General features: G+C 39.5%; 1 protein-coding gene across 1 annotated transcript in view; it reads left to right on the top strand.

Annotated features, from left to right (window-relative positions):
* The window catches only part of opn7b.S (opsin 7, beta S homeolog), a 37185-nt gene that overhangs the window by 21027 nt on the left and 3066 nt on the right, over positions 1 to 13092 (top strand). The window contains exons 2-4 of the mRNA XM_018238167.2: positions 7772 to 7859; positions 8874 to 9036; positions 12597 to 12724. Of these exons, the coding sequence (XP_018093656.1) occupies positions 7772 to 7859; positions 8874 to 9036; positions 12597 to 12724 (379 nt within the window). The remainder of the gene's footprint in view (positions 1 to 7771; positions 7860 to 8873; positions 9037 to 12596; positions 12725 to 13092) is intronic.

Raw genomic sequence — 13092 nt, forward strand, 5'->3', positions numbered from 1 at the left:
GCCAATAGCTTCGAATCGCGTCCATACCCTTTTTGGAGCGATAGGGGTGAAATAGACTGTACATTAGCAAACATGGCAATCGCCTCTACACTGACACACGGAACGAAATGTCGCCGCGAGAATACGCTACGTCAACACGGAAGTACGCAACGAGAGGACGCAACGAGAAGACGCCCACACAAAACCACGAGACAAGACGCCGAGAGAACAAGACGCCGAGAGAAAACGCTGAGAAAAGACGCAAGACAGCGAAGACCCTGACGACTTCCGTTTTCTGCGTGAACATGACGTGCTAGTTTCGCATAGCATTGTGGTATAACAGTCGCTTCCTGTAAATGTCGCTGCTCCAAATCGCTGTAGCAAATGACGGTCGCCTTGTCGCCGCGACTTTCTTTTTAAAAATCGCGGCCGACTTTTCGCGGCAAAATCGCCTAGTGTGTCCTTAGCCTTAGGGTAAAGCAGTGGAGCACTCTTGTATGCCCACATATGTCCCTAAAGATATTTATCAGTTATTTAATGCTGTTAAGGTATTTGTAACCTTACTGAATAAAATCTGACTTTCTATGCCCTGCCTCAAATGTGTCCCTTTCCTACAACAACCCTACCAAAAACCCTTGGATATAGGGCGACAGAGGAAGACACAATTCCCTAGAGCCGGTAATGTGGACACTGAGGGGCACATTTACTATGGGTTGAATATCGAGGGTTAATTAGCCCTCGATATTCAACCGTTGAAGTAAAATCCTTTGACTTCGAATATTGAAGTCGAAGGATTTCATTTGTTCGAAGGATCGTAGGAAAAATCGTTCGATCAAATGATTAAAATCGAGTGATTCGAAGGATTTTAATCCATCGATCGAACGATTTTCCTTCCCAAATTGACAGGAAAGCAAAACATTGATATTCGGTAGGGTTTAGTTGGCGGTCGCAATTTTTTTTAAAGAGACAGTACTTCGACTATCGAATGGTCGAATAGTTGAACGATTTTTAGTTCGAATCGTTCCATTCAAAGGTCGAAGTAGCCTAATCGATGGTCGAAGTAGCCAAAAAAAAGTTCGAAATTCGAAGTATTTTTTATTCTATTCATTCACTCGAGCTAAGTAAATGTGCCCCTGAATGTCAGACATTCATCAGACAGCCTGTGCACGGAGGCCATGTCTTGCCTAACAATCAGGTCATTTTCAGGACTGCGGCCGAATGAGGCCAAGCAACAACCTTGAGCCAACCAAACAGCTGCTAAATATATCACTTTTCCATTAAATATAATAAGCCAGAGAGCAATGGGAATTTATCATTTTTAATGTGATGCTTCAGGAGTTCCGACTACACAGGACAATCTATGGCCTTGGAGGTCAGACGCTTGGCACAATTGCTGGGCCCACTTCAGTGAAGGACAGAGAGAGTCTTCGCTGTGAGCTTGAGGCATTGCACTTTGATATAGTTTATTGCAGGATAAAGCCACACATTCTCAGAAAGGTCCGAAATAAAAATCCATCTTTAATTTGGTCTATTAAAGTATTAGAGCAAAAACAAGAAAATACATGACCTGGTTTGTTTGGACCCCAGGGTTCTAATCTTATGCCTGATTGCGTTTTCAAGCCTACACTACCTTTTTTCTATGCTGACCAGAAGCAAAGATGCGCGTTGGAGTGGCTACTCATGAATCTCTGTATATTTGTATTTATACATATGGGAAGGAGGTGTCATATTGTTTCCCTTAGACAGTACAGTATGAGGGTATAGCTTATTGTGTGCCCAGAACATTCCTTCTCTGTATATTTGTATTTATACATATGGGAAGGAGGTGCCATATTGATTCCCTTAGATAGTACAGTATAAGGGTATAGCTTATTGTGTGCCCAGAACATTCCTTCTCTGTATATTTGTATTTATACATATGGGAAGGAGGTGCCATATTGTTTCCCTTAGACAGTACAGTATGAGGGTATAGCTTATTGTGTGCCCAGAACATTCCTTCTCTGTATATTTGTATTTATACATATGGGAAGGAGATACCATATTGTTTCCCTTAGACAGTACAGTATAAGGGTATAGCTTATTGTGTGCCCAGAACATTCCTTCTCTGTATATTTGTATTTATACATATGGGAAGGAGGTGCCATATTGTTTCCCATAGACAGTACAGTATGAGGATATAGCTTATTGTGTGCCCAGAACATTCCTTCTCTGTATATTTGTATTTATACATATGGGAAGGAGGTGCCATATTGTTTCCCATAGACAGTACAGTATGAGGGTATAGCTTATTGTGTGCCCAGAACATTCCTTCTCTGTATATTTGTATTTATACATATGGGAAGGAGGTGCCATATTGTTTCCCGTAGACAGTACATTATGAGGGTATAGCTTATTGTGTGCCCAGAACATTCCTTCTCTGTATATTTGTATTTATACATATGGGAAGGAGGTGCCATATTGTTTCCCTTAGACAGTACAGTATGAGGGTATAGCTTATTGTGTGCCCAGAGCATTCAATATGGTATATTTAGACATATATATTTATTTATGTATTTATTTCTTTTTTACACATCATGCACTGACATGCAGAATAGTAATTAATTATATCCCGGAATTGCACCGTGGAATGCTTTAGCCCTTCAGAACTGTCACCTAATAATAATAATGTAGCCTATAGACTGGAACACAACATGGAAAGGAAATAAGTGAATTTTCCATAGATGCCTTGTACATGTTAAATAGCTAAAATGCCCATTGGGTAAAAAGTAACATATTTCCATTTTCAGCCTCTATACATCCAGAACTGATTGGTGGGAGCTTGCCTCTATATAGACACTGGGATCTGGTGTAAATGACATTTAATGCAGGTTCTGTTTGATTGACAGAAAGGCTTGGTGTTGTGTGGGGGGTCAGACTTGTGAAGGTAGAAGAGATTACTTGCTTCTTCTATTGAAGTCGCTACGGGGGCATCTTTAGAGAAGTACCAGTCACAAAAAAGGACTCTTAACTCTTAATTGTGTGTATAGAAATATATATGTTTCAGCCAGACCTTTTCCTAGAAACTATAGTCATGTTTATTCTCTGGAATAGAGGAACAATGATTTCATTTTGCAAGTCATCCTGAATGCAAGAAAACTGGAATTTATTCTATAACCGCAAACAATAAGTCACATACTAGAAAACAGCATTGTATAACAGTCATGTTTATTTATATATACAGATCATGTGAAGCCTTCCACACAAATCCTCTACTTAGTCTATTCTTAATATTTCTGCAATAGAGAGACTGTCATGAGAAATTCAATATGATATACTGTATATATATACATCTGCTGCCAGAATACTGAAAGAAATACATTGTAACTCATTGTTGTAAAAAGATAAAAAAAAAAAAACATATCTCCAGGCTTATTCACTAAATTGACTATTCCTGATGCTCTCATTGGTTGACTATTTATCTACCTGTTCCTATGATTGTCCATTTAATTATAATCTCATTGCATTCAGGCTAAATAGATAAAATATCTGTTCCATTTCAGCTCAATGTGTGTTACGGAAATAATTATGTTCTATTGCGTATGAAAATGGGAGCAAATGTAAATCAGAGTTATAGAAAGAATGCAAAGGGTGCAAATTATATTCAGTGTAATATGTTGTGTAAGGCTTTATCTTTTCTGATTCCCAGGTCTGGTTTAGAAAATTGAGAAAGCAAAGATGGGTATGAGTAGAATCAAAGCAGAAAAGACTTTTCTTCAATGCAGCTCAGAGAACCACAGAACAAAAGGTATAGTAGGGAGAGATGGTGCCTATAGTAACAGTGGGATAATAATCTTTGGGAAGGGAGTGTGACTGTGGGATAGCAGGTATAGTAGGAAGAGATGGTGTCTATAGTAACAGTGGAATAATAGTCTCTGGGAAGGGAGTGTGACTGTGGGATAGCAGGTATAGTAGGGAGAGCTGGTGCCTATAGTAACAGTGGATAATGGTCTCTGGGAAGGGAGTGTGACTGTGGGATAGCAGGTATAGTAGGGAGAGATGGTGCCTATAGTAACAGTGGATAATAGTCTCTGGGAAGGGAGTGTGACTGTGGGATAGCAGGTATAGTAGGGAGAGATTGTGTCTATAGTAACAGTGGATAATAGTCTCTGGGAAGGGAGTGTGGCTGTGGGATAGCAGGTATAGTAGGGAGAGATGGTGCCTATAGTAACAGTGGATAATAGTCTCTGGGAAGGGAGTGTGACTGTGAGATAGCAGGTATAGTAGGGAGAGATGGTGCCTATAGTAACAGTAGATAATAGTCTCTGGGAAGGGAGTGTGACTGTGGGATAGCAGGTATAGTAGGGAGAGATGGTGCCTATAGTAACAGTGGATAATAGTCTCTGGGAAGGGAGTGTGACTGTGGGATAGCAGGTATAGTAGGGAGAGATGGTGTCTATAGTAACAGTGGAATAATAGTCTCTGGGAAGGGAGTGTGACTGTGGGATAGCAGGTATAGTAGGGAGAGATGGTGCCTATAGTAACAGTGGATAATGGTCTCTGGGAAGGGAGTGTGACTGTGGGATAGCAGGTATAGTAGGGAGAGATGGTGCCTATAGTAACAGTGGATAATAGTCTCTGGGAAGGGAGTGTGACTGTGGGATAGCAGGTATAGTAGGGAGAGATGGTGCCTATAGTAACAGTGGATAATAGTCTCTGGTAAGGGAGTGTGACTGTGGGATAGCAGGTATAGTAGGGAGAGATGGTGTCTATAGTAACAGTGGGATAATAGTCTCTGGGAAGGGAGTGTGACTGTGAGATAGCAGGTATAGTAGGGAGAGATGGTGCCTATAGTAACAGTGGATAATAGTCTCTGGGAAGGGAGTGTGACTGTGGGATAGCAGGTATAGTAGGGAGAGATGGTGTCTATAGTAACAGTGGATAATAGTCTCTGGGAAGGGAGTGTGACTGTGAGATAGCAGGTATAGTAGGGAGAGATGGTGTCTATAGTAACAGCGGATAATAGTCTCTGGGAAGGGAGTGTGACTGTGGGATAGCAGGTATAGTAGGGAGAGATGGTGCCTATATTTGTGGTATCTGTGATGATAATGTGCTGTTTGCTTACTTGCAACATGTTGCTCAGCATAGATTAAAGGGTGACATAAATTCTATGGTGTTGGCAGTCGTGTCGCTGAGAGCCAGCACCATAAAATTTATGCTCTAAAGCAGTCAAGTGGACGAACAAAGATCAAGTGTTTCTCAGAAGAAGCCCCTGAAACATCTGTCTTGTTTTATATTTATACTTTTAAGTTATGCCTAGAGCTGTCCTGCCTATATAAGTGTTTATATACAGTACATACAATGGCTGAGTTGTTTTCTTTCTCGGTTTTGGAATTATATAAGAATGGTGGTGTAAATGGCTGGGTGCCGACGCCCAGATTACACTGTTGTGGGCCCCAGTCTTGGAAGATATAAACCTATATAATCTCAAGACCATTTGGCACTGTTTTCTAGGGATGCATCGAATCCAGGATTCGGTTTGGGATTAGGCCTTTTTCAGAAGGATTCGGATTCGGCCGAATCCTTCTGGCAGGCCGAACTGAATCCAAACCCTAATTTGCATATGCAAATGATTCGTTACTTTTTGTCACAAAACAAGGAAGTAAAAAATGTTTTCCCCTTTCCACATCTAATTTGCATATGCAAATTAGGATTTTGATTCGTTTCTGTACGACTCAATAGGGGCCCAGGTAATCTTGGAAACACATCACGACTGGGCCCTCCTTAATAAAGGGGAACTATCGCGAAAATGAAAATGTAATGTAAGCTTCAGCATACAGAAATAAAACGTTTTCTAAATATATTCAATTAAAAATTCTGTACTGTTTCTGGAATAATCAAGTTTTATCTTCACTATCCCTCTCTCAGCATCTGTTTCTCTTCATTCTATCTTGATGCAGCATTTGGGTGTCAGATATCCATTGACAGTTAGATCCAATATATCTTATAGGGGGGCTCCTTTTGCCTAGAAGATGTATTAGAGCTCACTCTATTAAACTCACCAGACATCATGTCTCTCTACATGCAGGATTTGTGCAAAAGGCAGTTATTTTGTTAGATTTTGTTTGTACTGGAATCAGTTATTTGAGTGAGCTCTAATACATCTTCTAGGCAAAAGGAGCCCCCCTATAAGGGTAAGGCCACACTAAGCGATAGCGCGGCGATTTGACTCGCCGCGACTATTCGCCGCGACTTTTAATCCTCAATCGCTGGCGAAACTTTGGCGCTGGCGTCTATGGGAAATCGCGCAAAATCGCCAGCGTAAAAACACACGCGGCGATCTTTTTTCTATTGTCGCTCGAAATCGCCTAGCGAGGCGATTTCGAGCGACAATAGAAAAAAGATCGCCGCGTGTGTTTTTACGCAGCGATTCCCCATAGACGCCAGCGCCAAAGTTTCGCCAGCGATTGAGGATTAAAAGTCGCGGCGAATAGTCGCGGCGAGTCAAATCGCCGCGCTATCGCTTAGTGTGGCCTTACCCTAAGATATATTGGATCTAACTGTCAATTGATATTTGACACCCAACTGCTGCATGAAGACAGAATGAAGAGAAACAGATGCTGAGAGAGGGATAGTGAAGATAAACTCGATTATTTCAAAAACAATGCAGAATATTTAATTGATTGTATTTAGAAAGTTGCTTATTTCAAGTATCATGAAGCTTGTATTAAAACAAGTTTCCCTTTAACATATAGAACCCACCAGGCCCGGGAGGATTGTCACCCCAGTACCCCCCAGGTACTGGTATATATATATATATATATATATATATATATATATATATATATATATATATATATATATATATATATAATAACAAAGATGCAAACCTACTGGATGAAAAACACTCGATTTTATTATTGCATTAGTGATAATTCCTTTTACAGTTGTTTTCTACCCAAGGTTATGCTTAGTGGTTACAATGATGTCAGTAATAATGCACACATACATGTTTATATATATTTCTTAACATTTAATGAAAGTTTATCTTGACCTTGTTACTTGGCTTGTTATGAATCTTTTAAACACCGACAGCTGTTGGATTAAGTAGTAATTCTAGTAATTGGTCTATACATTCCAGCATGGTGGAAACACTCACCAACATAGCTGCTTTCTCTCCAAATAAAAAAATGAGGGTTTTTTTTCCTGCATTTATGGAGAATAAAGTTTAATTCTTAGAAATGAAAGATCCGAGTTCATTTAGTCATAAAAAAAAGTCTTTGAATGTAAATTGTATCCATATATGAAAATGAAGGAAGCATTTAGTTGTCAGATCATTTATTATGTCATAATGCCATTAGAACGGCGTTTTCCGAAGTCGCCCAAAGTCACCTCATGAGGAATCTCCTCGTGTTAACTACCCTTAGTAGGTGAAATAACAGCCTGCCAGAAAGTAGTTCCATCCTCAAGTGCAGGCACAAGTCACATGACTGGGGCAGCTGGGAAACTAACAATATGTCTAGCCCCATGTCAGATTTCAAAATTGAATATAAAAAAATCTTTTGAGAAATGGATTTCAGGGCAGAATTCTGCTGGAGCAGCACTATTAACTGATTCATTTTGAAAAAAACATGTTTTCCCATGACAGTATCCCTTTCAAAGTGTTAAAATTGCTGTTTTTCCAAGGCCGAGGAAAACGTTGCACAAATTAGACTAGATTTTTTTTTATTTTGTGACTCCTGGTGTTATTATTTTCCATTACATAGATTATGTATAACAAATTAACCTTCTTGAATTTCTTTTGCATCTTCTGCAGATGGGAAATAAATCAGATGCCTCAGAGTTTTATTCCTCCATATCGAAAACTGATGACATTGTGTTAGGAGTCATATATTCAGTATTTGGTAAGAACACAGTTGACTGTGCAGCTAGAGACATGTCACTCAGCTTTTTGGGAACTTCAACCCCCCCCCCCCCGGAGAAAACGTCCCATGTATATTTTTATTAACTACTACATTAATAGTTAGTGGTGTACAATCTTACTTGTGCTTTAAACCTAAAGATGGCCATACTTATAAAGTGATAAAACTGCTTTTGCAATTGCCTGCCCAATCAATATCAGCTTGTAAATTAGCTATATATTTATAAAGCAAGTTAGACAACCCCCCAAAGACTGTAAAAAACATATGCAGTTCTTGTGGCTCAAATCTACCTTTGAGGGCCTACATTTGTTCAAGGCCCCCTTGGCTCATGACAATGTCATAGATGTATTAAAAGTTTGCTATAGTTCCAATATCAAAGACAGAAGAAAAATAAGTGTTCTTTCCAAATCTTGCCATAATTATACTTCAAGGAGTAAGTAGACTGGCCCCCTTAGCTTATAACAAGGTTACATATGTATAGAAACATTGGGGTAACAGTCACCCTGCTATAGTTCCAGGGGTACCCACGGCACAAATAAGCACTCACCCCAAATCAGCCCCTAACTGGCCTTCAGGCTGGGCCCCCTTAGCTAATAACAAGGTTACAGATATATAGAAACATTGGGGTAACTGTCACCCTGCTATAGTTACAGGGGTACCCAGGGCACAAATAAGCACTCACCCCAAATCTCCCCATAACTGACCTTCAGGCTGGGCCCCCTTAGCTCAAAACAAGGTTATAGATATATAGAAACATTGGGGTAACAGTCACCCTGCTATTGTTCCAGGGGTACCCAGGGCACAAATAAGCACTCACTCCAAATCTCCCCCTAACTGGCTTTCAGGCTGGGCCCTTATCCACTGTTCCAGGCCCCCCTATGTGGTCAAGCATAAGAGTTCAGGAACCACTGCCCCAAATATGAAATAAAGCACCATAATGCAATGCTGTATGTAAGTGGTAATTCTAGAAATACAATACTTCTTTTATGCCCCCAGGCCTGCTGTCTCTCTCTGGTAACTCCATGCTGCTGTTGGTGGCCTATCGAAAACGCTCCATCCTGAAACCTGCCGAGTTCTTCATTGTAAACCTTTCCATCAGTGACCTGGGCATGACTGGGACCCTGTTTCCTCTGGCGATTCCATCATTATTTGCACACAGGTACTTTGAAATAAGCATACACATACTATAATATACTGCAATGCTCCCTTTGGGAGAACAATCTGCAAAATTTTGGGAGACATACCTATCAAGTCTTCTGACTGTGAATTATTTCATAAAGAAATACCAATACAGGTCACATTTGATTACTGACACTAAGAACAAGGTGTCTTGCACTTTCAGGAACTGCACTTAGTAGACCATGACCCCTAGTTTGTTCTAGAATGGCCTATTCTTAGCAACTTTGCAATTGCTCCTTATTTTTTTTATTTGTTTGCCTTTATCTTCTGCTTCTTTGCTTCTTCCAAATGGCCCAGCCAAAAAAAGACTACCAGTATTGCTCTACGAAGTTACAAATTTGTTATTTTATTATTCATTTTAATTATATCTTTATGATTGATTTTTCTATTCAGGCCTCTGCTATTCATCTTTCATTCAAACCACTGCCTGGTTACTATGATCATTTGAAACCCTAGCAAAGAGGTGGCTTCTAAAATTCCAAATCGGAAAGCTGCTAAATAATTTAAAAAAACACAATAACCTTTAAAAAAAAAAAGACCAATACTGTACTATACGTTAATTTAAAGGTGAACTAACCCTTTCAATATTTCCTGATAGCTAGAAAATGTAAGTGGGAGGTAGAATGCCGACAGTGAGTTAATGCAGAATACATTTCATTTCTATGAAACCTAAAGGTCTGAGCTGGAAACCCCTATAAAGTACACAGAATTCTCATGGATTTACCTCCCACTCGCTTTGCAACATATAATGCCATATACTCCAGATTTCTTATTATGCGCCAAGCCAAGAACCCCCTCTGCAGGGACCGCATTATATGCAGGAATCATTTAAACTCAACGATACGTGTTTTATTTGGAAAACAAGAAAAAGAAAATTAGAGGGGAAATCCTGAATAATAAATGCACACAAATGAATATGACAGTATTTCCAGTTTTATATATTATTTCCCTAGCAATTAAACAAAATTCTGCAATGTATTCCGTGCTTTTGGGACAAACCCCCCCCCCCCCGATTAATTAGTGCAGAAAGCATCAGCAATAAATACAAATGAATCAGAGTAATTGCCCCCCAGATGTGATGCACATTTGTTTATTTATACAGTGAGCCATCATTACAGGGCTCGATAAAGAAATTGCAAACTGTTAATTTGCATCAGCCTCATTTGAAAAACACAGCAATTTAAAGAAAAGTGCAGCTCATCTCTTCTGCTTCCTTTTATTTTGGACTGTGGGCTGAACTCCATCCCACACTGGGACATGATTGGAGAAATTGGCACAAATAGGGGATGTGATTCCAGAGGACTCAATGGTACCCCAATCAATCTCAGCCACCGAGGCCTCCTCCGCTTGAAGTGGTAATTAATATATTTAGTTTTTTCCTGTGCAGTAGCTTTACATTCTCTCCCACATTTTGACCATGGGAAAAAACTTGGCAGCCAAGATGGTTACAACTTCCAAGAGTCTTTATTTAGGAACCCCATCTACTTTCCATTTGCCTTGGAAACTCAAGCACTGTCGGACTGGGATGTCCAGAACCCAAAAGGGCTGCCACCAGGTCTGGACTGGAGATCTGTGGATAACAGAGGGGCTGCTGTAAGGTGCCATAGACCAGAGGTCCACCACCTTTAGTACCTGTGAGCAACATTCAGGTGTTTTTATATGGTCATAAAACTCCTCGCTCATTATAATATCCTTATATTTTACAAGAGGGGGTACTTTATTCACTATATAATTCACAAGAGCCATGAATATTGTATAAATTAAATCCTTATAAATGGTGACTAGTGATGTCATTAGTTATAAACAGTGAGAAGTGATGTAATTTTTGTCACATGATTCACTAAAACTTGTGTATTATAATAAATAAAGTACCCCTTTTTGGAAAATATGAGGATATTAGAAGTAACCTCGGAGTTCCATGACCTGTATAAAAGTTTATGGAACTCTTCTCTTATAATATCCTTATATTTTACAATAGTAATATTTTATTCACTATTTAATAGTTATGCTCTAATGACACCATGGTTAGTATGTGTGAATGTGAAAGGGACCTTAGATTGTATAATCTAATCTCTTTATAAATACAGTAAATAAAAAATATACAGACATAATCATTTCCATGGAACCACCAGCCAACAACATTCCGCTCAGGATACTGGAGTGGAGATATCTAAATCCCCTCTGCTCATTGTTCTCCCTCCACCCAATTTATCTCTATCAGCTCGGCTGCCTTATTATATACATTGTGATGGAAAGATACAGATGAGCAGTGGGTCGAGTCAGTGCCAGATTAGACGCTGCTCACATTGCAACACTTGAGAGATAATTGGCTGATTGATGTGGCTGAAAAAGGCCCAAGGAGAGGGGACACAGTTACTGATGCGCATTAGGTTCTAATTTGGAATGCTGGTAGGATTTCACCTTCATGGATTTATAGACAGAGATTTCCCATACTGCTATAGGCAAACTTGGGGAGGCACATTTATCAAAGGTTGAATTTCAAATTCATGTGAGTTTTTAAAAACTCCCCTTAACTCCCATAAATTCAAAATTTGTCTAAATGTATTAATAATATCGAAGTTTTTAATCTCAGATGAATTAAATCAGAAACTTGAATCAAATTCGAATCGTATTCGATTTGGATTTTAAAAAATTATAACCGAAAAAAAATCGAATGTCAGGAAAGCTGCTCCAAACTGATCCCTGGCTCCCACTGACTTAAACAGCAATTCGGCAGGTTTTAGGTGGCGAATATTCGAGTTCGGGGCCGGAGTATGATAAATCTGTGAAAAGTGGAATTCTAATTTTTTTAAAAACTCTAATAGAATTTGAATAACTCCCTAGACGAATATTTTTTTTTAAAAAAACTCAAATAGAATTTGAATAACTCCCTAGTCGAATTTTGACCATAAAAAAATGTGAAAATTCAAATTTCAAATTAAAATTTTTAAGTCTGCCCCTAAATGTCTTTTGTGCCATTTGGCAAAATTGTCATGCAAAACATCCACATAATAGCAAGAATTTTATCTGAGATATTTATTAAATGGGGCAGGACCGCCATTCAGGGGGTGCAGGGGCTAGTCCAGTCTGGGTTCCTATGCCAGAAGTGACCCTGAGAAACTGGGCATAATGAGTGTGGTTGGGGCACAGCGGAAGCACATTTTTGGCATGGTTGGACCCTTCCCTACTTAGTTGGCAGAAGCAGGTGGTGGACTAATAATCAGGGCTCCTGGTGGGGGGTTGCAGCTATCTAAGAAGTAAGGGACCCCAAGTTATGTGACCCTGGAATCTGGCCTTGGATTCCCTGGAAAGTTTCCAAGAGAGAGCAGGACATCAGTTTGCCACTTTTCTATTTGCTCCACTATTTACAAAAAGTGTTCAAAAATAAAAAGGTTAACAGAAGGTTAGCAGAAGGGATGCTGGTCAATATAATTTATGATCATTATGGAACCTTTCAAGTATTGAACTGCTGTCCAGTCATTGCCTCAAACAGAGAACTGTACTTTTTAAACAGGAGTGAAACGCGTTGCTTTGTTGCAGGTGGCTGTTTGATAACGTGACGTGCAAATACTATGCATTCTGCGGAATGCTTTTTGGACTTTGCAGCCTGACCAACCTGACGGTGCTAAGCTCAGTCTGTTGTCTGAAAGTCTGTTATCCGGCTTATGGTAAGTGCACGGCCCTGGGGCATGATATCCTTGCAGTGATACACTTCTAATAAATTCAATTCTGTCAGCACAAAATACATTGTGTGAATCCAAAATATCATCCTTGGATGTGCTTGCAAACTAATTTTGTAACCCGAGTTTTACCTTTGTATCCACAGCATTCGTTTAATTGATGAATTATGTGTTTGTAGAATTATTTTGGTGTGGAGAGAATTTTATTCGTGATGATAGGATTTATTTTGTGCGGACAAAACAAATTTTGTCTGCAGAAAATGTTTCGTGTTCACGATAAAAGCCTCTAGCAGAAACAAAATGAAATTGTTATGGTTTATGTTATGGCTGATCTCCCAGTAAGGCCTTCATGGCAA

This window comes from Xenopus laevis, chromosome 9_10S (assembly GCF_017654675.1).
Source record: "Xenopus laevis strain J_2021 chromosome 9_10S, Xenopus_laevis_v10.1, whole genome shotgun sequence".
NCBI lineage: Eukaryota > Metazoa > Chordata > Amphibia > Anura > Pipidae > Xenopus > Xenopus laevis.